Source organism: Rhinolophus ferrumequinum, chromosome X (genome assembly GCF_004115265.2).
Source record: "Rhinolophus ferrumequinum isolate MPI-CBG mRhiFer1 chromosome X, mRhiFer1_v1.p, whole genome shotgun sequence".
Lineage (NCBI taxonomy): Eukaryota > Metazoa > Chordata > Mammalia > Chiroptera > Rhinolophidae > Rhinolophus > Rhinolophus ferrumequinum.
In genome coordinates this window covers 117,038,615-117,064,314 of record NC_046284.1, presented here as the reverse complement: position 1 = coordinate 117,064,314, position 25,700 = coordinate 117,038,615, and the positions used below count along the sequence as shown (strand labels likewise).

General features: G+C 42.2%; 1 protein-coding gene and 1 long non-coding RNA gene across 2 annotated transcripts in view; both read left to right on the top strand.

Annotated features, from left to right (window-relative positions):
• The first annotated feature begins 9,551 nt into the window (after window positions 1-9,551).
• Window positions 9,552-11,688, top strand: TMSB4X (thymosin beta 4 X-linked). The gene is made up of 3 exons (XM_033117658.1): window positions 9,552-9,665; window positions 10,726-10,839; window positions 11,251-11,688. The coding sequence occupies exons 2-3, from the start codon at window positions 10,740-10,742 to the stop codon at window positions 11,283-11,285; spliced, it is 135 nt and encodes a 44-aa protein (XP_032973549.1). The 5' UTR covers window positions 9,552-9,665; window positions 10,726-10,739; the 3' UTR covers window positions 11,286-11,688.
• A 6,497-nt stretch (window positions 11,689-18,185) lies between these two features.
• LOC117027198 (uncharacterized) overlaps window positions 18,186-25,700 on the top strand; it is a 40,620-nt gene continuing 33,105 nt past the window's right edge. The window contains exons 1-3 of the long non-coding RNA XR_004423882.1: window positions 18,186-18,321; window positions 22,136-22,207; window positions 23,952-24,032. This is a non-coding gene — a long non-coding RNA (uncharacterized LOC117027198). The remainder of the gene's footprint in view (window positions 18,322-22,135; window positions 22,208-23,951; window positions 24,033-25,700) is intronic.

Genomic DNA, 25,700 nt, shown 5'->3' with positions numbered 1-25,700 from the left:
CAGCAAGGAGGTTGAGCGAACAGCCGTGATTACCCTATTCTCTAGCATTTAATAAGAAAAGACCCTCACGGCTCTACTTTGTGAAAATAGAGCTACCATGTTTTATTTTTAAATGTTCTCCTTCGGAAGAGGAATGCCCTCTGAATACTGTGGTGTTGCTCAAGTGACAGTTAAGTTACTTTTAAGTGGGGATGGTGCGGACATGCTTTCTCTGTGTCCTTCAATGCCACGCGGAATCTCATTTGGGTTTGTGCATGGTGGGGAGACCCCAATTCACCTCCATTGGGGTAACAATTAACCCCACCACTACTGAGTGCTACGGTCTGAATGTTTGGATCTCCTCAAAATTCATACACGGTCTGACAATTAAGTTCGCGAACTTGTTGCAATGCTGTTGCTAACCTTTTTTGATATCAGAGGGATTATTCATTCCGAATTTGTACCAACTGGACAGACAGTTCACCACGTTTACTATCTGGAAGTGCAGAAAAGGCTGCGTGAAAAAGTTAGATGACCTGAACTTTTCGCCAACAATTCATGGCTCTTGCATCACGACAATGCACCAGCTCACACGACACTGTCTGTGAGGGAGTTTTTAGCCAGTAAACAAATAACTGTATCGGAACACCCTCCCTATTCACCTGATCTGGCCCCCAATGACTTCTTTCTTTACCCGAAGATAAAGGAAATAGTGAAAGGAAGACATTTGGATGACATTCAGGACATCAAGGGTAATATGACGACAGCTCTGATGGCCATTCCAGAAAAAGAATTCCAAAATTGCTTTGTAGGGTGGACTAGGCACTGGCGTCGGTGCATAGCTTCCCAAGGGGAGTACTTCAAAAGTGTTGGTAGTGATTGATATTCAGCAATGAGGTATGTAGCACTTTTTCTAGGATGAGTTCGCAAACTTAATTGTCTGACCTCGTATGTTGGACAATGTCCTTGTTCTTAGTAAATGCACACCAAGTATCTGGGGGTAAAAAGGTGTCATGTTCACAACAAACTCTCAAAGGGTTTAGAAGATTAGATTGATAGATAGAGAATGATAAAGCAAATGTGGCAAAATAGTAACAATTGATGCATCTAGGTGAAGGGTGTACAGGGATTCTTCATTGTATTTTTGCAGCTTTTCTGTAAGCCACCTCCTTATCATGAACAATCAGGTGTGATCCAAAGGGCCCATCAGGACTAACAAAGACACTCTAACACTCCAACCACTTGGGGAATTCCAAGGACTTAGAGGCCACCTCCCAGGAACCAGGGACCAAGGCCAGCCACATTCTCTATTACACAAAACCAGATCCAGTATTCCAGTTACAAAAGCAAGGCATTTGTGCAAACATAGCCATAGAGTACAAAATATAAAATTCAGACGTTAAAATACCTCCTCCTGGCCCAAACTAAAATGATGTCCCTGTCTATATATACATAATAGAAAGATTGAAGTCCAAATGTATGCTCACTCTTTGTGCCAAGTACTAAAAGTAGTTTTAAAAAAAGGCAGGCGGGGGGAGGGGGGCAGACAATATGTCGTGGAATCCGTTTTCATGAATAAGTGAATTTAGGACTTTCGAAGCCAAGCATGCAGGTTCAAATCTGATGCTTGGATGATAAAAACTAACAAAACACACCACCATCACCAGCACTGCCACTGCCACAGCCAAACCAGGTGTGCTATTGCTTGCTTAGCATTGGGAATAATTCCAGTATCCCCAAATCTTCCCATAGTTAGTTCTAGTACTGTCCTTCGATGACTGAGTTTCATAAATGACTGAATTTGGCTCCTTCTAATCCTAGATATATAGTCTTCCTCCTGAAATAGGATGATCTGAGCCCTAGCACCTAAAATCATGATGGGAGGACTATGGGCCCACAGTTGAAAGTAAGGAGTTCTGGTTTGTGGGTTTGGCTCTGCTAACCAGCTGAATATTAGGCAAGTCACTTAACCTCTCTGTGCTGAGTTTCATCCTCCATGAAATATTGATACAGTACCAATACCTAGCTCCTCCATCTGCATAAGGGTGCTTTAAGGATCATAGGACACAGAAGATGAGAAAATGCATTGACAAAGTTCAGAAACACCAGGTAAATACAAGTTGTGTTACATAAGGACTTACTAATGCCCAAAATGTAAGGTGACACTTATAAGCTGTTTTTTTGTGTGTTTTTTTTAACTGTTGTCCAATTTACTGGTTCCTCTGAGCTGGCGCCTAAACCACTTTAGGTAATCTGCTGGTAGAGACTGTGGAATTTAGGCCATGCAGAGAGCACGCAGGGGGAAACGGTAAATTGAATTTCCAAAGCAGTTATTTAGTGGTTTACCCAGTCCACTTATAGGCATGCCATCTCTTCCATTCTCTCTCAGAAACCCTGACGGTGACTAGCTCTAGCATGAGAGACCCTGCCCATAGACCGGGGTCCACAGACATCCCAGAAGTCTATGGAGAGAATCTACGGAGTCCATGAACTTAGAAAGAAAAAAAATGACATCTTTCTTTTCATTAACCTCCAACCGAGCGTTAGCATTTCCTTCAGGTATGCATGTAGGCAAATCTCTTAGCACGGGCTTCTATAACAAAATACCATCGACTGAGCAGTTTAAACAACAGGTATCTATTCTCCCAGTTCTGGAGGCTGGAAGGTCCAAGCTCAATGTGCCAGCAGATCTGGGCCCTGGCGAGAACTCCCTTCCTGGTTTATAGACAGCCACCTTCATTTAGACAAACATTCAGCCCATAACAGCAAGGCACCTCTGTAATATTAGCAGTCCTGATTGTATCAACAATAGAAATCACACATATTTTTATATGTTGACGTGTTGCAGGTATCTACACACTGATCACTATTTTGAATATATGCTGGGTATGAGACATGCTATTAGATTGCATTATTGAATGCACAGAGAAGCACATATATTAAATTACTACATCACAATGTTTAAAACCCTTTTGGTAACTATATGGAAATAGAATTGTTTTCATTCGTGATCCTGAGTTTTTCATTTTGTGTGTTTACATAATTCCGAGAAAGGGTCTATAAGCTTCATCAAATTGCCAAGGCACAAAAAGAGTTCAGAGCATGGAATCTCACTCCACCCTCGGCTCCCCTCCCATCTCCTCATAACCAGACACTGGGGTGTGAGGAGATGGGACTATGACTTACTCTTCTTTCATCTTTTTCTGTTTGTTTGTTGTTGTTGTTTTGCATTATTTTATTGAGGTAAAATTCACATAACAAAAAATGAACCATTTGAAAGTGAACAATTCAGTGGCATTTAGTACAGTCACAATGTTGTGTAACCAGCAGCTCTGTTTAGTTCCCAAACATTTTCATCACCCTAAAATGCAATCCTGTACCTCTTAAGTAGCCACTCCCCTTTCCTCCCTCCCCACAGCCCCTGAAAACCGGTAGTCTACTTTGTGTTCTTATGGATTTGCCTGTGTTGGACATTTCATGTAAATGGAATCATTCAATAATTGGTCTTTATGTCTGGCTTCTTTCACTGAGCATGTTTTCAAGGTTCTTTCATGTCATAGCGTGTATCAGTACTTTGTTCTTCTTCATGGCTGAATACTATTCCATCCTTTGGATAGACCACATTTTGTTTGTCCATTTATCCATTGATGGACATTTGGATTGTTTCCACTTTGAGGCTACTGGAATAGTGCTGCTATGAACAAGTGTACAAGTATTTGTTTGAATACTTGCCTTTGATTCTTTTGGGGATATACTCAGGAGTAAAATTGCTAGGTCATATGGTAATTCGGTATTTACCTTTTTGAAGAATAATGATTAACTTTTAAATCTTTGTTAAATCTATTCACTAAAGTGAGATTCGGTAATTGTAGCACCTATGGATCTCAACTGTCCGTATCATCTTTACCAGCCAATTGAGTCCTGGCTGTAAATCGCATAATATAAAACTGGAACTTATGTCCTTTTCTTGGTGCTTTCATTTGCCCCGTGTTTGGTCTTTGTGTGAGAGGATGACATCCCCTGTCTATGGAATTCTTCCCCTGGGAAGGCTCCTATGAGTACAGGCAGCAGAGAGAATCGGAGAAGTGGGCACAGGAGCTGGTAAAGGCTTACTCCTTCATTGGCCTTGGTACGTGCCAGTCAATTCAGATGCGCAAGTAAGCTGAGAGCTGCAAGCACCCTTTGGACAGGAAAACAACCTGGCAGAAAGGAAGGAAAGAGAACCAGTGTGTGCACATGGCACAGGCCCTAGGGAAAGGTGATGAATGCCCAAGGTCACCAGCTACAAGGCCAGCTAGGCTGACTGAAGCTTAGCAGAGGGCAAAAAGGCTGAACCATCCTGTGCACACACTCAGACCTTCCCACACTTGGGCAGCACAGGTAGGAATGATCAGAGAGGGCATTCTAGGCAGAGGAAGAGGCACCTGAGTAGATGGGCCCATTCCTGGGTCCTAGGAGAAGCCAGGGACACTGGACGCACACAGGAAATGCAAACAAGAGGGGCAGGTCTGGCTTCTAACTTGGGGATGCAGTGCAAAATGAAAACAAGGGGCCCTTTGTTCAAAATTATTCAGAATTTCAAGATGGCAGCAGCAGAGCATTAAGCCAAGTACAGGGCTTTGTGAATGTGGGGCTTTGTGCAACTGCACAGGTGGCAGGCCCATGAAACCAGTCTTGGAGAAGGGAAATCATCAGGGTCAGTCAAGAAGGTCGATCTGAGCGTATGTGAGGTGTCCCCTCAAATTTGGGCCATTGTGTATTGCCCAGCTGTGCTTCATTTTCCTCACCATAAAGCCACTTACCACCTTCTGCTGATGATCTGGGAACTATATTCCATTAAAAAAAAAACAGAAAAAAAAAAAAAAAAAACAAGCTTTGACGTCCACAGAAGCACATTAAAATCTATGAACACTTACTACTTGCTGATGATAATTCTGCTTCATAATGGAATAAAACATTTATCGTTTTTAACACAGAAGGCTATTGAGAGCATGTAATACCTCACATTTTAGTATGTTTTTTAACCTACTAATTTTTTTAAACCATCGTAATATGAATGACTGCTGAGAAAAATATTAAAGTAGTGAAAAGCTGTGTGAAACTACCAATGTTCTAGATAAAGAATTCCCTTTATGGCGAGTGCATTGGGCTATGTAGAAGGTGGGGAAAAGAGCAGACTGACTGTAATGAAAAAATTTGAAACTCGGAGCAGGCAGATTTTTAATTTTTATGATCTATGACTACAATATCTATGTTTAAAAGTTTTAATGATGGAAAGGTTAGATGGTTTGAGATGAAATATATATAATTTTACCCTTACCTGGCCTATCGAACAAAGTCTAAAGGCCTTACCCTAGGATTCCAGAAAAGTGTTGTATTTAAATAAGGCAGCTTCTGAGCCAGCCAGTCTGAGTTCAAACCCTGCCTCTGTGATTTGGGGTAAATTATTTAATGTCTCCAGAGCTCCCATATCTGCAATGGAGAAAAGTAACAGTGCCTCGCTCATAGGATTACATGAGGATTTAAGGAGCTACTACTGCACGGGAAGCTTCTCAGCCAATAGCAAGCATTCGAAAAACGTTTGCTACTATTAAGGCCATTATTATGGTTATGATTGATGTTTATTATTATTATACAATCTGGTCCCTGCATTATTTCCTGTGACTTTCTCTCATTCTGTGCAAGTCCCAGCCAACTAAACTACTCCCTACCCCCTGCATATACTAGAAGGTTCTCTGCCTTCTTATTGTTGCCCTGGCTGTGCGTAGGCTGAGTAACCACTTGGAGGGGATGTTGTAGAGGCGAATTCAAGCCACAGAAGGGAACTGGGTTCAATGAAATCCCCCTTGAAAGTTCCTTTTGGCTCTAAGATCCCATCAGATCAACAAAATGGACAGGAAATTTAGCAGCACAACAGTCAATACTCTCGAGAGTGTTCTTGAACTCTTCTCTACTTCCCTGTCGTCCTCCATTCATTTTTAGCACACTCGCTGAGGGAGCCTTCGCTTTCACCGCTTTCAGCCAAACGTGGAGCCACCACAGGAGGAAATCCTAGAGAAGACATTTCAGCTAAATGTAAGGCAGATATGGGCTGCAATGGAAGGACATAGACTTGGTAGATAGGCCTGGCTGTTTGCTCTTGGACAAGTTGCTTAATTTCTCTGAGCCTCTGTTTCTTCAGCGGTAAAACGGGGCTGTTCGTCCCCACTGAATAGGGTGAGAATGAATCAGATATTGTCTACAGATCATCCACTAAATAGCTTTTCTCTTCCTTCTCCTTTCCTCTCCCTGTCATTAAGGGGGGGACTCAGGTTGTGTCTTTAAGGGATTTAGATGAACAGATGGAGAGTGTGGGGTCACAGGGGAAAGTGGGTGGCAGGCAGGTGGGGGCAGGTGGTAGGAGGCCCTGAAACACAGACAAAGGGACCTGGACTTGAGAAAGCAGAGTGGGGAGCCTTGCTGTTGTCACTGTCCCTCTGTTCCTCTTCTGCCTTCTCTTCTTCTGGCCAGTACGCTGCACAAGATGTTATCGGTTAAAAATAACAGGACTAATTTTCATGAACTCAGACTTCAGTGGCTGTTTCCCCAGCATTGAAAAGAGCTACAAGTTAGCCTCGGGGTCACCCTGGAAAGCAAAATAAAATACAGCCTGCCCGAACAGCGCTTCCTGGTTCCACCGGCACAGGCTTAAAGGAGGGCCGCCCTCCAGTGCCGGCTCTTGGCACATTTTTCAACATTTTTCACAGGGCGCTGTGGCCCAGGAGGTGAGGAAGGCAAAGCAGGTGTCGGTAGGCTCTTTACTCGTCTCTCACTGGAGAGCCCTCACCTCTAAGCCTCTGTCTTTACAATTGGGATTGAAAGCCCCCTCCTCCATGGTGGTTGTGCCCAGCACGAGCTAACCACTTATAAATGGTAGCTTCCATGAGGCAGGCATTCATTATCCCTGACATCTGAAACATTAGTACTGGAAGAATTTAATGATGTGGAGAAAAAAAGCGAGGTGGCCAGGGTAACAGGTTCAGAGTGGGGTGGAGCTGGGTTCAACACCTTCCTCACTTAAGCAAGTCAGTTCAATGTTAACGCCATGGCTGTTTACTGAGCAAACTACTGTACTGTCTACCAGGCACTGCGGGAAACACAGCAGCCTGCCTCACTCTTCCTGGTGATTCTCAGGCCTGGCCTGGGGTAATGGCAGCGAAGACCTTTATGAATCCCTTAGCATACATAATACAGAGTGGCTACTGGCCAAGTTACCACAATGATGCTCTCTAAGTCTCAGTTTCTCCAACTGTAAACCTCTCCTCATGGAGAAGAGGTAGGCATGAAAGGCAAAAACAAATGCAAAACACCTATTACAATGCCTGCCTGTTAGAGGGCATCAACCAATGGCAGTTGCTTATTTGCTGAAAAACTAGCAAATGATCTCATTTTTATTAACGCTTTATGAGAAATAGCTAATATAAAAACATCTTGACATTTTAGTTAATGCCAAACACTAAAAGGTTTTTTTGGTTTTTCTCAACCTTTTTTCCAATTAATAATAATACTAGTAACAACAAGTGTTTACTGTCATGCACTGTCCTAAGCATTTAGGTCTCCAAACAACCCTGTGAGGTAGGTACTGAAATTATCCCATTTTACAGATGAGAAAAGTCAGGCACAGAAAAATTAACTCGGCCAGGGTCACACAACTCTTAAGAATATTCCTTTAGCTTGCATTTCCTTTCATCTGCCTCATCTTCTTTTCATTCTCTCTAGGTCCCTGACAAGCTGGTGAGACAAACCCAATATAGTAGGCCTCCCTCTCTCACCCTTCCTCTCTATCTATCTAAGGCTGCATTGTTATCAAGCTAGAAAGCCTCCAGATTTCCACTTTACAGATTTCCACTCCATCTCCTTTCAGCAAGTGTTTCAGCAAGGCCTAACCCTTTCTAAGGCAAAGGCCTTGAGGAGAAGAAGTAGCGAGCTGTAATCAGGACACGGGGGAAGAAGATTCTTGACAGCTGCGGGTTGAGGGGGAACTAGAGTCCCTGAACCTACAGACATGGTGTCGGTACACTGCCTCTGCCTGCTGAACCTGGCCAAAAATGCATCTGCACCATCTTTTGAGTTTTCACAATGAAGTGGACTCTCTTCAGGACAGCCAACTAGGGGAGCACCAGGGGGACATGTAACCAGAGAGGTGACATCCTGCGCCTGCACCGAAAGGTCCAGTGTCCCCATTGGGAGAGCAGAATGGCAGCCACCCACCCGCCAGAGCATGAACTGGGGAACCAGATGGTCAGCTGCCCCTCCTCTGTTCCCCACTCTACTCCCAGGAAGAAGGAAATCAAGTAGATGAAGAAATGGGGAAGTCTGAGCTGCCCCTGCCGTGGCTTTAGGGGTCTATATAACAGTTGACTATAATCTCCTGTGAGACAAAGCCTCTGCCATAAACATGATTAGCAAGGGGTTTCTGGAAACATTTCCTCAGGATGCAGAAAGGGAGGAGTACTGTGCATACTGTTCTGCATCTCAGAACAATCTCAAGTAGGTCTTTTCCCTTTCCCATGCCCATTGCTGGCCCAGGGCGTGGTATTTGTGACTCGTTTCAGCAGCCAGGAGGACCTTAGTACTGAGTCAGGTGCCATTTTGAAAACTGCTCCTTGCTACCTAAATCTTCCATATTTCCGGATGTAGCTTAGAAACGCACTTCCAAAATGTCTTGTGCTGAAAAGGCTTCCTTCACAATATAGACTTCGATTTCTAAATTTAATCTTCAGAGTTTCGAGATAATGGGATTGCAGTCTGGCATTCAACACAGGCCTCCGTAGCAATCACTTTTATAATTTAGGAAAATAAGGAACATGCAAGTAAAAGAACTCCCTATTGTTAGGCAGCAAGTCAATAGCAGAGCTTGAACTTGACTTATTTTTATAAGAGAGAGACGTTGCACTCTATAAACTCCAGATAGATTAACCTCAAACCAGCAAATATTCCGGTTATTTGACTTGGGTGCTCACAAAAATTACAGCGATCAAAAAAATATGCATACCATAGTGAAGAAACTTTTTTTAAAAAATCACTTAAGGGTACTTTATCTCCCACCCAAGTCCCCAAAAAACGCAATGGAGGAGACAAAGAGGGCCGGGTGGGGCGAAGGCCCTCCACTGGCCTGAAAGCTGAGTCACACGAATCGCACCCCTGCAGTGAGGGAGGCCCTCCTGCCAGGGACACCGCACCCTTGCTTGGAGATGGTTATATCAGACAAAGCCGGATTCGCAGTAAAGGAATGCCTGTCCCCCTAGGTGCCACTCAGGCCCTTAGTTATCCTGCTCCGGTCCCCAAGAGCAGGTTTGCGCGGCTGTTACAAAAATCCACTATGATAAAATAGACAAAAAGGGGTAAAGTGCATTATGAAGAACGTGTTGGAGGGTGGGGTTTTGCTCGTTTTATTAATATTTTTCCACCCTCGCGGTTAAGGTGCATTGGTGGACACGGGGGGGCGGGGGGGGTTGGGGAAAACGCCAGTGAAGCCACGAGACGACGTGCCCGAGACGCGGCGTGAAAGAGTTAAAAGGGCCGGCGGGTGACATCACCTCATTTACATAGGAGCGCGCATATAGCTGCGCCCTGCGCACCCCGCCCGGCACTCCGCGACCGCCACTGAGCAGATCGGATTCTACTCGTTCTCGCGCCTCGTTCCGGTGAGCCACGGGGCCCCTGCCTCCTGTCCTCGGGTCGGTCCCTTTCCCACCCGGCGCTGTCATCCCTAAAGCCGAACCCCCGTGGCCCTCCCGGGAAAGGCTGCCTTGGGGGACTGTCGGATGCCAAACGCTTTCAGATGCTGGGTAACGGGGTGTCGGGAGCCGGGCGATTAAAAAAAAAAAAAAAAAAAAACCTAGCCTTTTCCTATGCAGCTTCGAGGGAACATTTTTCCCCCTCTCCCGCCCCCCCCCCCGAAGGCATTCTATTGTACATTACCTTTTAGGCAGTGCTGAATCTGGAACAGAAAGATCCTTTGTTCCAGCTCACACCCACCCGAGCCCGGAGCTGCAACAATTGCCATTTTTCCTCCAGCCTCGGATGGCTTCGTGGGCTGTATGGGTTCGGGTTTATGGTGTCTGGCCAGTACTGCGAAGTGTTCACAAAGACGCTCTTGCAGGGCAATGTGTGCCGAGGCTGCCTGGTTGCCCCTCGCTGCAGAGGGAGGAGGATTTAGGGTGTGGGGCAGCTCCGCGCGGCTGGCTGCATTGTTGCGCGCGAGTGAGGAAGTGGGGAGGGCGGTGGTTGGAGGCGCCCGCAGCTGCGGCCGCGCCTTTGTGACCCGGAGGAAGCACGGGCCGCACGTTTCAAGGAGAGAGCACCTATAGAAAATGGGAACGCTGCACACTGGGCTTCATTTTAACAATTTTTACTCGATTTTCTCCTCCTTAAGCTTGAAATGGCTTCACTGTTCTTTATTAGCCAGATTTTAATGTTGAAGCGCCGCAATCAACAACTCACAGCGGTCAATTTCGTTATTCTGAATGATTCGTCCTCCTAATGTGAGAGCGATCTTCCCAGTCTGGTCCCCCGCATTTCGAAATGTTGAAAGAGGATCTTATTTTCTCTAGAAAGAAGTATCTTTAGCCCTGAATGAAAGTGGAAGGAGGCGGAGGTGGGGTTTCAGGCAGGAGATGCGAGGGGAAAAGCGCAATTCTGAGCCGGGAGAAACGAGGCTGGGTGGCTACGCTCTCATCCTCCCTCCTGGCTTTGTATCTGCAGCTTCCTTTGCGACCATGTCTGACAAACCCGATATGGCTGAGATTGAGAAATTCGATAAGTCGAAATTGAAGAAGACAGAAACGCAAGAGAAAAATCCACTGCCTTCAAAAGAAAGTAAGCCCCCCCCACCCCACCCCCTTCTTGAGAAAAGGTTGGGCGGGAGTGGCGGGTGGGTAGGAGGGCGGATGGGAGGGGCAGGAGGAAGTGGGGGGGGGGAGGGCGGGGGAGGTGCCGACAGTTCATGATGAATGTGGCCCGGAAAGGTTAATTAAAAATTGTTTTGCAGCCAACAAACACAGGGCTTCGACAATTTAATGATGGAATGTTTAATATACCATGTTATACATATAATTTTATCTGTTCAAATATTCTATTATATAAACATTCATGATGAAGTACCTATTGATACTTGTAGATTTTTATGATTCGGAAAGATGTTTTAAATGAAAGTACTATAATCTTAACATTAGTCTACACTGAATCGGTCTAACTGGCCCCTTCCATCTTTTTTCTTCCCGGTCACAGCGATTGAACAGGAGAAGCAAGCAGGCGAATCGTAATGAGGCACGCACCGCCAATACGCACTGTACATTCCACAAGCATTGCCTTCTTATTTTACTTCTTTTAGCTGTTTAACTTTGTAAGATGCAAAGAGGTTGGATCCAGTTTAAAATGACTGTGCTGCCCCTTTTCACACCAGAACTACTGACAACTGAAGGCCGCACCTGCCTCTCCCATATGCCTGTCTGGCTGGCAGGGAAGGAAAAGAACTTGCATGTTGGTGAAGGCAGAAGCTGGGTGGGACGACAGTGAAATCTAGAGTAAACACCAAGCTGGTCCAAGGTGTCCTGCAGGCTGTAAAATGCAGTTTAATCAGAGTGCCATTTTTTTTTTGTTAAAATGATTTTAATTATTGGAATGCACAATTTTTTTAATAATGCAAATAAAAAGTTTTAAAACCTGGTCGGTGTGACTGGTGTCTGGAAGGAGCGGCTTATTTGCAGATGAAACCTTTGGAAAAGGGCCTGCCTGTTCTCACTGGGGAGCAATAAATGACAAACATCTGGTAATTGGGGTAAATTCTCAGAAGACAGAAATGGGTTTCACCTGGCACCTGGGTATGTGAAATATCTTCATCTATGCTAGGTAATTGGAAGATCATTTACTTAGGCTGGTTGAATTCCTAGTATGAGTTGTATGAAAACGTTGATACAAACAGATTTGCAATTCTTAACAGGGTTTGATAAGCTAATGATGAATTTATGGTCTCTGATCAAGAAAGTGAAGGTGGTGATAATTCACAGCACAGTATTTTAGGTGTCGAATTGAACTTGGTTCTTGAACCAATTACCAGCATTGACAAAATAGGAAATCTTACTGGAAGGAAAGTACATTTTTAACAGCTGCATTATGAAAATTCAAGACATGTTTTTCCTTGGTTCCAATTCAGTATTTAAAATTGCTGTAAGAAAATAAGGGCATTTATGATAAATGAGGATTTTAAAAATTGAATCTTAATTTGAATAAAACTTGGGCTTTCAAAGACACTAGCAGAACAAGGGTGAAACTTGGGCTAAGTTTAAATCCAGTAGGATTTCATTGGCTCAGTGCCAGGGCTTGCCTGTCTTGGAGTCCTTGATAACTTCTCAATCACTTGAAGTACTATTTTAACGTGGGTAAAAGCCAAACCCTTTGGGAACACTTAATATGCAGAAAGGGGGAAATAAGAAGTTTTAAGTACAAACAGCATTGAACAACGGGTCAATGCCAATGTCCAAGAAGTTAAACTTCCCAACTCATGAAAATACACCCTTTTCAAAGGAGAGGGGAGGAGGGCAAATTGTCCCTAATTAAGCCCGTTGATTTTTCTTTCTTCTGCGACACTTAATTTTGAGAAATGCACAGGAAACCATTTACCTGTGGTGTAGACAGTCAACCACACCAGCAGCTAGAAGCCTTTATCTGCATTGCAAGGGAAGATGTATACCTGAAGTGCCACAGCCTGCTGGGTCAATGGAGAAAAGAGAGTAGTGGGCACAAAGCCGGAGATGGGCCCTGCCACAAGGAAGGGTGTGGGCAGAACGAAAATGCCCAAGGCACAAAGATAAACCAAGCCCTATAGGTTTTTGCTGTGTGCGCTTTTCAAACAGTGCAAAGATGAAATCACATTTTAAGAAATTAACACAACTTCAGCGTTCCTCAGGTTAAAAATAAAAATGAGCATTAAAGGGGTGCAGGAATGATTCATGAAATCAAGTGATGGAAGAGAAGACCTTTCTTGGGAGAGTAAAGCTAAAATGTAGCAAAAAAAATGAAATGAAAAATCTAGTAATGATTGAATTTTGGCTGCTTGGTGTGTGGGATGTGCAAATTCAAAGGCTTCTGTACATACCACACTACACTTAATGGCTGCACATGGGGATGGGGGTGGGAGAGGCTACTTTTTTTTTTTTTCCATGTGGAAGAGAATTCTTTTTCGTCCCAGGAGAGAATCTTCCCAGAAGGTCTGAGGGTATTTATGAATCAGTCTGGGAACGTATACTGCTATTTAGGAGCTTGGAGAGGACGGTCTCTTTCACAGACAGAACAGGGGCCTGAGGTTCGCCATAAGTTCGCCATTAGAATGGGGTATGAGTCCAATTGAAGGAGCCTCTGGCCCCCGCATCTTTGACCCCTCTCCGCCCCCAAGATGGAAACAGGCCAAAGGAGCTTACATAGGAGCAGAAAGCCACACAGTACTGTCTCGGACTTCTGCAAATTTTGAATTGATCAGGCCGAATAAAGCAAAAACAGGAAGTAAAAGAAGCACACCAAAGGGCGGACTCATTCATTTCTAAATCACAAATTCCTCAACCATCACAGCCACGTTTTCAGTCGTCCAAAGGATAGAATTTTTAAAGCTACTTTATTTTTCCAGAACAACACAGCTGTTGGGCCGTGTGTGTACAGATGGAATGTATGGGATGGGGACTGAGTGTGTGTGTGTGTGTGTGTGTGTGTGTGTGTGTGTGGTGGTGGGGGGGGGACATGCGAAGTCCTAACAAACTCTCCCCTGTCCAGGGCCTCTTCCATCCCTGATAATCAGGCATCCTCCCCACACCCCGAGAGTTAGATACTGTCTCCTTTAAATGCCCCAGGAAGATCTGTTTGTTTCTGTAAAAAAGGCATCCAACTCCAGAAGACACAAAAATGAAACCATTTTCTATTCTTTCTCAACGTATGGGGCCAATTTTGTGCTTACTAGAAAGAACAGTATGTTTTGGAACCGACATTATGGCCAAAACATAAAAATATAAAATCTCGAGCCTTTCTTAGTTCAAGAATGTAAATTGAAAGCATCGTTTCATAACGTTTAAAGCACTTACAGCTTGATTTACCCTAGTAACACCTTCACTGTCCTAGCAAGAGAGTAAGAAAAATACTCTCCTCCCAACCCCAATTTCTCATTTTTAAGAGTGGCTTACGCTGCAATCTAAGAGAATTAAATACACCAATTTGAAGTTCAACTATATTTTATTTCCATGTAATGAGAAAGGACTGAATTACAAATTAAAGTCACAGACATGCAATGAAGTAAGCTAAGGAGAAAATACATTTCTAAGACCTATTTACCTGCTTATTTTTTTTCCCTTGGATACTTGTGTAGCTTTTTATCTCTAGTCACATTGTCATGCTAGTACCATCCTTATGCTTGGCTTCTGAGACATTGGTGGTCAGGGTCTGTGCACTCTATGTTCATACTCGGGTATTCTTCCTTTTAGGTCCAATAGTGCCTTGAATTAACAGATACATATTAGGGCTTCCATATACACATTCCCCCTCTTAATTGATGGAGACTTCACTTAACATGCTTGTTTTGGGGGTACTTTTCAATATGTGAATGTCATTCTAGATAGCACAATTTTAAATATATTTTTACAAACATTTAAAGAGGTTTGAATGCAAATTTGCCAGTGTCCTTGGTTGTGCTGATTTTGAATCAATTCTTACAGCCAGCTACATATTATTGATCTAGAGCACTGGGTCATTAGTTGACTCTGCCAATATTTATTGGCTGCCCAGTACACGCCCTGTATTTTATTTGCTACAGGGATGCAATTGTAAATAAGACGTAATTCCTGCCTTCGTGTGTCTTCCCTTAGTTAAAGATGCCTTTTTCATCTGAATGCTAAGAAATTATTCTTGTCCATTTTTAGGGTGAATACAGACTCAAAGTGCTTTGCATTTTTAAATGAGTGTTCAGATCTATTCTCTGCATCAGTGTGGAGTGTGGACTTTTTCCCAAATGTATCTGTAATGATTACATTCCAATCCCCGCAAAAACTTCAAAGCAAGTGAAATTTGATGGAAGCCAACTGATTCTTTTCACCACAAATATTTTATCAGCCTAGAGAGATTGGGCCTAATAGACCTTGCCTGTTATCTTTTGATAACCCTTTATGAGGCATGCCCAAGATTTAGGAATGGACTGAATGGATGTTATTTTAAAATCTATCTTTTTCTAGGATTTGATGATTTAGATGTGGCATTTCCAGAGAAACACTTGTTATTGCTAAATTCTTACCTTTCCTCTATCAGACTTTCTCCAATTCAGCTGTAAGATTGTTGGGGGCAGGAATGGTCACTCGAATTCTGAAATCCCTCAGAGAACATAGCAAAATGACGTCCATGTCAGGATATCAATAAGTACATATAGCACCTTGCTAGCTGATGGCTGGGGCACATTTGTGTAGTAGGATTCCACAGCTTTGAGCTTCAGACAGGGACAAGTTATGTTCATGATCTATTCAATGCAGTTGGGGCTATTCCTGTCACATTATTGTCAAACCACAGGAAATCATGCCTTTCCTCATTGCCACACTGTGCTCTGTAAAGGGATGATATCCTTTGGCTACACAGAGACTTGGTGATAGTGTCTTCCCAAGCTAGAAACAAAACTATTTCATAAGATGTATATATGGAGAGAGAGAGAGAGAGATCTAGTTATTATATTTCAACCTAAAGTGATGGCTTGCGTAGAAGGTGGAGAGCATCTCTCTTTTTTTTTTTTTTTAAATTACCAAACCTTTACTGAGTACCTACTCTGTGCCGAGCTCTTCCCTAGCTGCTGGGAATAGGAGGAAGATGAGTCAGCCTGGGCCTGACGAAGAGGCAGACCTGTGTGAGTGACTAGCCATATATACAGCATGAGCCATAGATCTGTTCATTTACCCAACAACTATTCACCGAGCTTTATTTTTGCCAGCTAATACACTAGGCTGGGAGAGAAACTGGAAGCAGATTGTCAAGCGCCCCTCACCCCCAAGCCTGGCTAAGGAGTTTGAAAATGACCTTTAGGCAATTAGTTGAGATCAGAAGTAAAATCACTTAGCCCACGGGAGGCAGCTTGTAGACACTTCCTGTTCAGAATGTAGCTAGCTAGCTATATGGAGGGAAGGGCAAAGAAGAAGCTGTCCATACTTGTCATCGAAAAAGCAGATTATTAGTGTTACATTCACCTAGTATGAGAAGGTAATAAATCATACTTTTATTGGTATTCCTTAGTCTACATTTCTGTAAGACAGGCTGTAACACCTCCATATTGTAAACACTTTTCATGTTCATTTGCTACCAATTCTTATACCGGTGTGGACAGAGGGTTAATATATTTAAAATGGTTAAAATTGCATTTTTTGTGTGGGGAATCTCTGAGGTTTGAAGTGCCTTATACTAGGGTTTGCACATTAAAAACTGCTCTTCAATCATGTGTGGTTTCCTGAGACTGCTGTAACAAACTACCATAAACTCGGTGGATTAAAACTACAGAAATTCATTCTCTCACAGTTCCAGAGGCCAGAAGTCTATCATCAAGGTGTCAGCAGGCCACACTCCCTCCAAAGACCCTAGGGGAGGGTCCTTCCTGCCTCTTCCAGCTTCTGGTGGCTCCAGGAATTCTTGGCTGTGGCTGCACAGCTCCAATGTGCATCTTCGTCTTCACGTGGCCTTCTCCTCAGTCTCCTCTCCTGTCTCTTCTAAGGACACTTGTCATTGGATTTAGGGCCCCACCTGGGTAATCCAGGATGCGCTCATCTCAAGATTCTTAAGTACATTCTTAAACACTCCTTTTCCAAATAAGTTAACATTCAAAAGGTCCACAGATTTGACATGGGTAAGGCTTATGGGGGGCCACCATTCAACCCACTAGCCTGGTGACCAACAGGTCTTCTGCTAGAGGCATTGCACTGCGATGGTTGAAGTGGTGAACCGGTAATCAGCGCTGAGTGCAGGCACATTGTACTGAAAGGTTGGGCGTGTGGGAGGAGATAGGACAGTTGCAGTTTTTTTCGGATTAATCAGAAAGTTTCTCCATGATATAAAGATTAATATGGAAAGACTTATGGGAGCCATGAGCGAGTGGAAACAAAGGGGCATGAATGAGAGGAACATCAAAGGTTTGGGATCGGTTATATGTTTACTGTGATTACAGAGATGAATAGCATGGGTGGTCATAAAAGAAAATTGTGCTGGTACAGTAATTTGAAATGTCTTCAAGGCGGGTGAAAAATACCATCTGGGAATATAAGTATATATACTATTATAAGTAGTTGGAGAGGCCAGTCCAGAAAATTAAAAAGAAAATAGTCAAAAAGAATATAAACTGGATTATTTGAAGAAAGGATTATAATATACAACTGGAACTTGTCATTTCAAAAATTATTGTTAACTTGAGCTAGGAAGATGAGAGCACCATGAGTTTATATAGCCAAACATAAATTCTCGAAGCCTAAAGTGTTCCTCTAAGATTCCACTGACTCTCTTTAAAAGCCCACGTTATAATAGAGATGCATGAATACACATGTGCACCAAGAACAAACATAGTGGCAACAAATGTTTTGAATCTTCATCCAATCAGGGCTGCTTTTCTGAACTAGGTCATGAAGTTTCCCAGCAGGATAGATGGATACCAAAAGGTAAATCATTTTAGGTTCTTCAACCCAAGTTCAAAGAATTCATTCTTCAGATTAGAAGGAGGTGAGGTCAATTGAATCTAAATCAGATGTTAAAAACTGGCTGCCCCAAGGAAGGTTACTCCACACTTTTAACCGTATTTCTTTGACACAATTGTGATTTGTTTTCTCTCTCCTCTCCTGGAAGCTGACATCTATGCATGTTGACGTCTATGTATGTTCAGAATTTCTCTGGCATTTGGCTTGACAGGTGTGACTTGGGCCACCGGATGCCATGCTTTCTACCACATGTGATTCCAATCAAGGCTTCATTAGAGTGTGAGGGTAGTTAGGGCTTTAGGTCACGGGACCAGGTGAACAAAACTGTGAGGGGCCTAGGCTTAGCTAGGGAAAGAAGGCTGAGGGAGATGGCTCCAAACCAGATCACTGACTGCCATTCTAACCTTTACTCCCTGATCCCAGTGCCACCTCGCTGGGGCCACACCCTAGAGCGTGGTTTTCAAACCACAGGCCGTGTCCCCTTCCAGTTTCAGGAAATCAATTTAGTTGATTCTTGCCAGAATTCGAAACAAAACAAAACAACAACAAAAGAAGCCAAAACAAATCACTAAAGAGAAACAGAACGGGAATGACCAGACTCGCCTGCATGGTAAGGGTAACTCTTGTTTAATCAAACTTCTGTTTCAGTTATTTACGTGGGAGTGTGTGTGTGTGTGTGTGTGTGTGTGTCTGTGTTTACTGGCCTGTGATCTAAAACGTTTTTCTCAGTGTGAGTCAGAGTCACATTTATCAAGACATCCATTCCCCACTTCCTGCCTCCCCACCACCTCATTTCCTTTCTTTTCTCAGTCTGGCTTCCACGCCTAATCAACGACTCACGTAGATTTTAACTCTCCTTCCGTCATGCCCTGCTGAAGTCATTCTGCACACCCGAGTCCCGGGTCCACTCCAGGAGCCTATATTTTTCATCCCTTCGTCCCAGCTTCCAGGCTGACAGACAGAATGACACACTACCATGCTCTCATCACTAAACTTGTCACCTGTTCCTGGTCAGCTTCCTCTTAGCTGTGCAACCTTGCATACACTTCATAACTTCTCTGAGCTTTACTTTTCTCATCTGCAAAGTGGGGGAGGGAATGGCCCTAGCATGTGGGCTAGCTGTGAGGGTTGAACGAATTATGTGCACCTGCTACATTCTAGGTGCTCCATAGATGGTCGCTTTTATAATAAGGACATTCTCTTACATAACCACAGTGCAATGATCAAATGCAGGCAATTTAACATCAACACAATGCTACTATTATCTAATATAAAGTCCACATTTAAATTTTGCGAGTTCCGTTAATGTCTTTTACCACAGCTTTCTTCCTCCTCGCGGGGAATCCACTCCAGGAACACACATTGCATTCAGTTGTCATGTCACTTTAATCTGAAACAATCCCTCTACTGTTCTTTGTCTTTCAAGACCATCACATTTTGGAAGAATACAGACCAGCTGCTTTGTAGAAGTTCTCTCAGTTTGGGTTTGCCTGATGGTTTTTCATGATTAGAATCAGATAATTTGAGGTAGGAATACCCTGAAAGGCATGTTGTGTCCTTCTCGGTGCCTCACCTGGGAGGCACATTATGTCACTTTGTCCCATTCATTGATGATGACTTTGATCACTTGTTTACGTGTTTGCCACCAGGTGTCTGTACCATAAAACTGTCATTTTCCCCTTTGTAATGAATAAGTAATCTGTGGGGAGATTGTTTGAAACTCACCTCACCTGTTCCCCATCAAACTTTCATCAAATAGTTTTGGCATTTATTGATGATTCTTGCCTGAATCAATTATTTTTGTGATGTGAACAAAAAGGTGAATTTTTAACTCTTATCATTCCTTCTACTGTGATTATTTTTGTGTGTTCCTCCTTATATGTATAAACCAATGAATGCAATTTCAGAATTTATATGCTAACAGTATTCAAAATAAAAGCAGGCCTGTGGGCTTGTTCTGCTAGACTAGTCACCCTTATAGAGGAGCCATGTTATAAGGAATATTTTCAAAGGCCCTTTCGAGATATGGCCGACACATGTCCTGTGCTGTCATTTCCTCTTGAAGAGTCAGCTTAGGGCTTGTTTGCAACCAACATTCTCCCATGTTATGGCTGTGATTTTCAAAAAGAATACAGATGCATATGTGTTCATCACATTCACATTCGGTTCAAATTAGATCTTGAACGTTAATTTTGATCAACTGCAAATATTCATGATCTGGCAGAGAAATTGTTTTTGGTTCTGCGTGGCTCCAGCAAAGTCTTGAAGTGTTGAAGGATGGCAGAGGTGGATCCTCCTCAGGTTCCTGATAGACAGCGGATGTGCATTATAGAGGAAAACCGGACACAGCTGGAATAGCAAGGTGAGGCCTTTAGCACTGTAGCTTCTGCAGCTGTACCGCAGGAAGCTGGCTTCTGCTCTTCCTCTGAGAACCAAGAAGTGGCTTTAGATTTGCTCATTTGACTTGGGTCAGGTGCCTGCGTTTCAGCAAGCCTTAAACAAATACCACCTGTTCTACTGGTCAAACACACCTTCCCAACACTAGTGCGAGAGGAATAAAAAATAGAGCTTCAAGGATATCTGGCTCTTGTCCATTTTCTACCTGGAAAAAATGTCTTCATCCAAATACTGCTGTTTGCTTATAACCATTGTACCCTATCCTACCTGAGGCTGGAGGCCAGTGCTAACGCAGCTGCATACCTGAGCAATGACTTACTGCCAGAGTCATTTTAAAGACACCCTGGCCAGGTATTGTATGGAAACCAGGAAAAAGTCTATCATTTCAATGGGAACATATCCTCAAAAGAGGCAGAATCTCCAGCATGTAATCATAAATAATAAACATTTTTCTTCTTTATTGCGGGGGAAGTGGCAATTGACCTTTTAAACGTGTTTTAAATTATTAAAATTTTTTGAATACATGATACATTTATATAATTCAAATATTAAAACAATAGAAGTATACTCCCATTCAACCAGTTTCCATTGCTCCCATTAGGTGATGCTTTTTAATACTTTCTTGTTTAGCTTCCACTATATATGCACAAGCAAATAAATATTTTTTATCTCCCTTCTCCTTACACAACTGGTATTTAAGTCATCTTTCTAATATGGTATTTTTAAACTTTAAAGATCATTATAAGAATAATACATATCTATTTATTTAAAATAAATCAAACAATATAGAATTGAATGAATGAAAAATGAAAAAATTCCCTTAACCTCCAACTCATGTTCCAGACGTAGCTACTATTAACAGTTTTATGTGAACCATTCCGGATGTTTCCTAACTGGTATCAGTGGCAAGAGCCGCTTGTTAAATTTTCCAGAAATTTGAGAGCTGGCTGTTAAACACGGCCACTATTAAAAATTAAATTATATAAATTTACAATGAAATATATTACAATACAGATGATAAGTATTCATAACTCATCACTGCCTAGTTATTTTTCTATGATCTATGCTCTTGGGGTTAATTGCATCTATTGTATGTATCTCTATAGCGGAAATGCTATAAAAATGGTGGCTACTGGTCACCTCTTCTCAACTCCTCTTGAGGACTTTACACCTCTATTAACATAGAATGTAAAAGATAACCCATCAAAATGAATTAAAAATATAAATCAGGATGTAAAGATGCATCTAAAATATCAGTGCAATTATCTTTAAATTTAAAGAAAATCAGCATTAACAATAAATGACATTGTTTAGTTAGGGGAAAAAAATAGCTAACTCTCATGGATGTACAGATTTCCCTTTTTTTATCGAATTACCCCAGTAGACAAGATCTGTCCTCCCTCATCCTGCAAAGCCACCTCTCTCATCCACCTGTTACTTTTTGGTTGTCTTCCAGAGTTTCCCCTTGTCCCGATTCTTCCGCTTCTCTTCACTCATATCTTTTTCTCTGGCTCTACTTCTTCAACTGTCCTTTAAGTATTGGTTTGTCCACGGAATTAAACTTGACCTTACACTCTTCCTCATCTATACTCTTCCTTTCCCCAAGGCTTTGGTTAGTTAGTGATTCTATGACTCTCTTGGTCTCCATCTGACTCTGTCTCTGTCAGCTCCATATGGCTAGACATCTCCACATGATTGTTGCTTAAAATCATCCTGTCTATAAAATTTGTCCTCAGTTTTTCAATGGCATCAGTTGTTCAAGTCACATGACAAGTCAACAACATCTTGTTCCTCATCACTCACATTCATTATTCACCGGTACTGAAATCGAATCCAAACGTGCTGCTCTACAAACCTCCAGCTCTGTTCCGGGTTCAGGTCTTTCCTTCTTTGTGTTAAGCTCTTTCTGCCCTACATGCCCCATCCTCATCCTCGTCATCTTCCAAGGCACAAGTCATTTTACATCCTCCAAGAAGTCGCCCTAGATCCTCACTCAGATTAATTTTGACCTCTATTTTTCTCACTAGATTGGAGGCTCCTGGACTGGGAGGGACAGAACAGGTGCCAGCATGGAGCTCTGGAATATGTGCTTGAGAAATGTAAGTTGTATTATTTTCTATAGAACTTATGTGCTACATATAGGAAACTTGCCAACGAAAGGCATAAGATAGAGCAAATTTTCTCCACCTCTGATCACAAATTCTTGGGTCTACAGGTGCCCAGCAGGACACATAAATGCCTAGAGAGGCTAAGTTTTAGCGAGAGGAGAAGCAGCCCTTTCTCAGGTCCAGCCAGTTACCATAAGGAAACATGGACCCAGCATTACCAAATCTTGTGATTTTTCAAGAGAAGGCAGAAATATGGATTTTTAAATGTGCAACCTCCCAAGTTTCAATTACTGGTAACTAATTAAAAGCATTTTACCCTTTTTATTGTAAAATTAAAAAGTGAAGGAAAAATGTGTAGCTTCATGCAGAAGGCAAGCATCCTACTCTTGTAACCATCATCCAGGTCAAGAAATAGAACTTTGCCACCTAACCCAAGAACCCTACATGGACCCCATTCTACTCTTGACACCCCCAAATTAACCACTCCCCTACTTTTATAACAATAATTTGCTTTTGTTTCCTTATGGTTTGTTCATCTAGGTGTGCCTCCCAAGGTTCTCTGTTCTTACTAAACACAAATTTAGTCTTTAATTCCCTTTTTTAAAAACTTGTGTTTTTTCATCTATAGCTTCCCCTCTAGCCCTTCTTTTTCCTTACAATATTTCTTTTGAAGTACCTGGGATATTGACTTGTAAATTTTCCCATGGTCTGAATTACGCTGATGTTTACTCATTGGTAATGCTCAACATGTGGTCTGCATTTCTCCATTTTGGCAACTAGATTCAGAACTCATGTTCATTAACTAAAACATTATTTTAAATTGTTAGTATCATTAGTTGGCCGCTCATCTCTACAGCTTCTACCTTGCTCTATCTACTTTGTTTCTCTATCCACTGGCTATAAATAATAAGTCAGCTTCTTAGCCATTTTCCATGTTTAGAGGCTGAAGATGTATTCCAATCTAACTGAATCAAAGTTTGCATAATTATTACATTGCTGACCATAAATGTTAAGTGTAGTGGCTCTTTGGATCCTATATCATGCACCACATAGGGATGTTTCAAAGGGAGGAATCCAGGCATCACTCCAGAGACTGATTTGTTTTCTTTTCAGCCAGATGGTTCTCTGGGTGGGATTTAGCCAAGACCCCAGTCTTTCCCTCCCCAGATCACAGGGTTTCCTCCAACTGTAGCACATAGGGATTTAAAACAGAACTCTAGAACCACTTCCCACACGTGGAAGTAACTCTAACTGTAGGTGCCAAAAGTCAGAAAGTTCTAAAGGGGAGGGTTGGGAGGGTTGGAGGTGTGTGAATACAGTAGAAGAGAAATGGAGTTTGTTGAGTAGAAGCAATCATACAGAGGGACCTATGTCTCCCACAAGGGTAAAAGGAAACAGGATTTGCAGAGACCCTCAGGATGGCAAAGCTCTGGTGAAAAATCTAATAAACCTATAAAATTCCCTGAAAGAACACATAAGAAATAGAGCGGAGAGCAACAACCACAAAATGGGGTGGGGGGGAGGAGAGGTCCCTAGACAACAGAACCAAGACATCGACCAAACTGTTGTAGATCAGAAAACGTTTTCCCAATCAATGAAAGGGCCTGGTAAACAAAGTGAAAGTTGTACATCCATGGTATGTAGGTATGTAATTAATTAGAATTATTTAAACATTTCAGGTAAAAGCTTATCTACAGTGTTAGCTTGCTGCCCAACTAAACTTTTTTTGTTATAGGTCAAAGATTAAGAACTCAAATGCATAAAGCATAATGACCATTGGTTAATGGACTAATAACCAGCAAAAACCTGTCTCTAGGTAAGTTGACCTGTACAGCGACTGCCCTGGGGGGAGTTGCCTCCTATTGAGTGGACTTAATGTCTCATGGCAGGTGATAACTGATTATACCAGCAGGTAGGCACTTCATCTGGCCTGACCCTTTTTCCTTCTCCTTTCTACCCTCCTCGCTTCTTTTTGCCTTAACTCATTCTTATCCTCTCTAAAGTTCATTGCTAATCAGACAGTGAAATGTCTGCTTTCATCTAGATGGCTAGGTGAAATTTTCCTGAAAGAATGTAGAGTTCAGTGTCTGGCAATAATTGACTTTCATTAATATCTCTGATGGATTACTGAATTTCAAAAGACGTTTGCTCCAAATGAAAATTTGCCTTGTCACTATGCTTTGGGCATTAAAAGATAACATCCTGGGTGAAAAGAGGCACCTTTCCTTAAAGAATAATTCCAAATTATGTATTGAAATACTCCTCCCTCCAGGAAGGGGAAATTAATCCCTCCCCTCACCTTTCATACACACTTGAGGGTGGCTAGAGTTAGTGCTACACTTCCAAAGAATAGAATGTGGACAGGGAAGGGAAAAACATGAACATTGTAATGGAGAAACCTGGCAGACAGTGCCTTACCTAAGAGATGAAGGGTGACATCGCCAGTGATGTCATGTAGATATCAGGTACCCTCCGATATGTTGTGGTAAGAAGGGTACTGTACCTCCTACCAAAAAAAAAATAATAATAACAACAACAACAACAACAGCCCAATCCTAGTGAGGAAAACCTCAGCAAACCCAATCTGAGGGACATCTACAAAATTCCTGAGTGGCAATACGAAAAGTTGTCAAGGTCATGAGAACATATGGAAAGATGAAGAGACTGTCACAGACCAGAGCAGATTAAGGAGACGTGATGACTAAATGCAATGTGGTATCCTGGATTAAATTCTGGGACAGAAAAAGGACATTTAATGGAAAAACTGGTGAAATTGGAATAAAGTCTTGAGTTTAGTTAATAGTAACGTACCACTGTTAGTTTCTTATTTGTGACAAATGTACTCTGCTGATGTAAGATGTTAACAATGGGGGAAATTGGGTGTGGGATAATGGGAACTTTGTCCTATTTTTGCAACTTTTCTATAAATACAAAATTATTCCAATATAACATTTATTGAAAGAAATTAAACCAAAAACCCAAAAGGTAACATCTTTTAATTGGATACCAAGTATGCAACATAGATTTGTTTTAATTATTCAATAGTCATCATTTCCTGTCTTCTACTTGTAGTAGTATGTGGCAGGCTGTTTAGTGTATAAAGCAGTTAAAATCAAGACTATAAATTTGATGTGGGTTTGTGAACTCTGCTGATTCCAAAGCCATAGTCTCAGTCCTAGCTTTGTCTAGAGAGATCTTGTGCAAATGTATAGTTTGAATCAGCAAGGGTAAATACTCACTGTGGTTCCCCCGGCCCCCAGAAAATAACTGAAAGTGCATGTTCTCTCGGAGGTGAGCCAGCAGTGCTATCTTTCCATATGAAGACCTGCTTGCTTGTAATTAAAACTTTCATTTGACTATTAAAATTAAAGAACAGCTATAAATTATGGTAACAATATTAAAACCTCTGGGGGTAAGTCTAAAGATTCTCTCTGTAATTAGAGAGCTGCAAACCTTAAGGAACACTAATTCTTTTCGGCGTCAA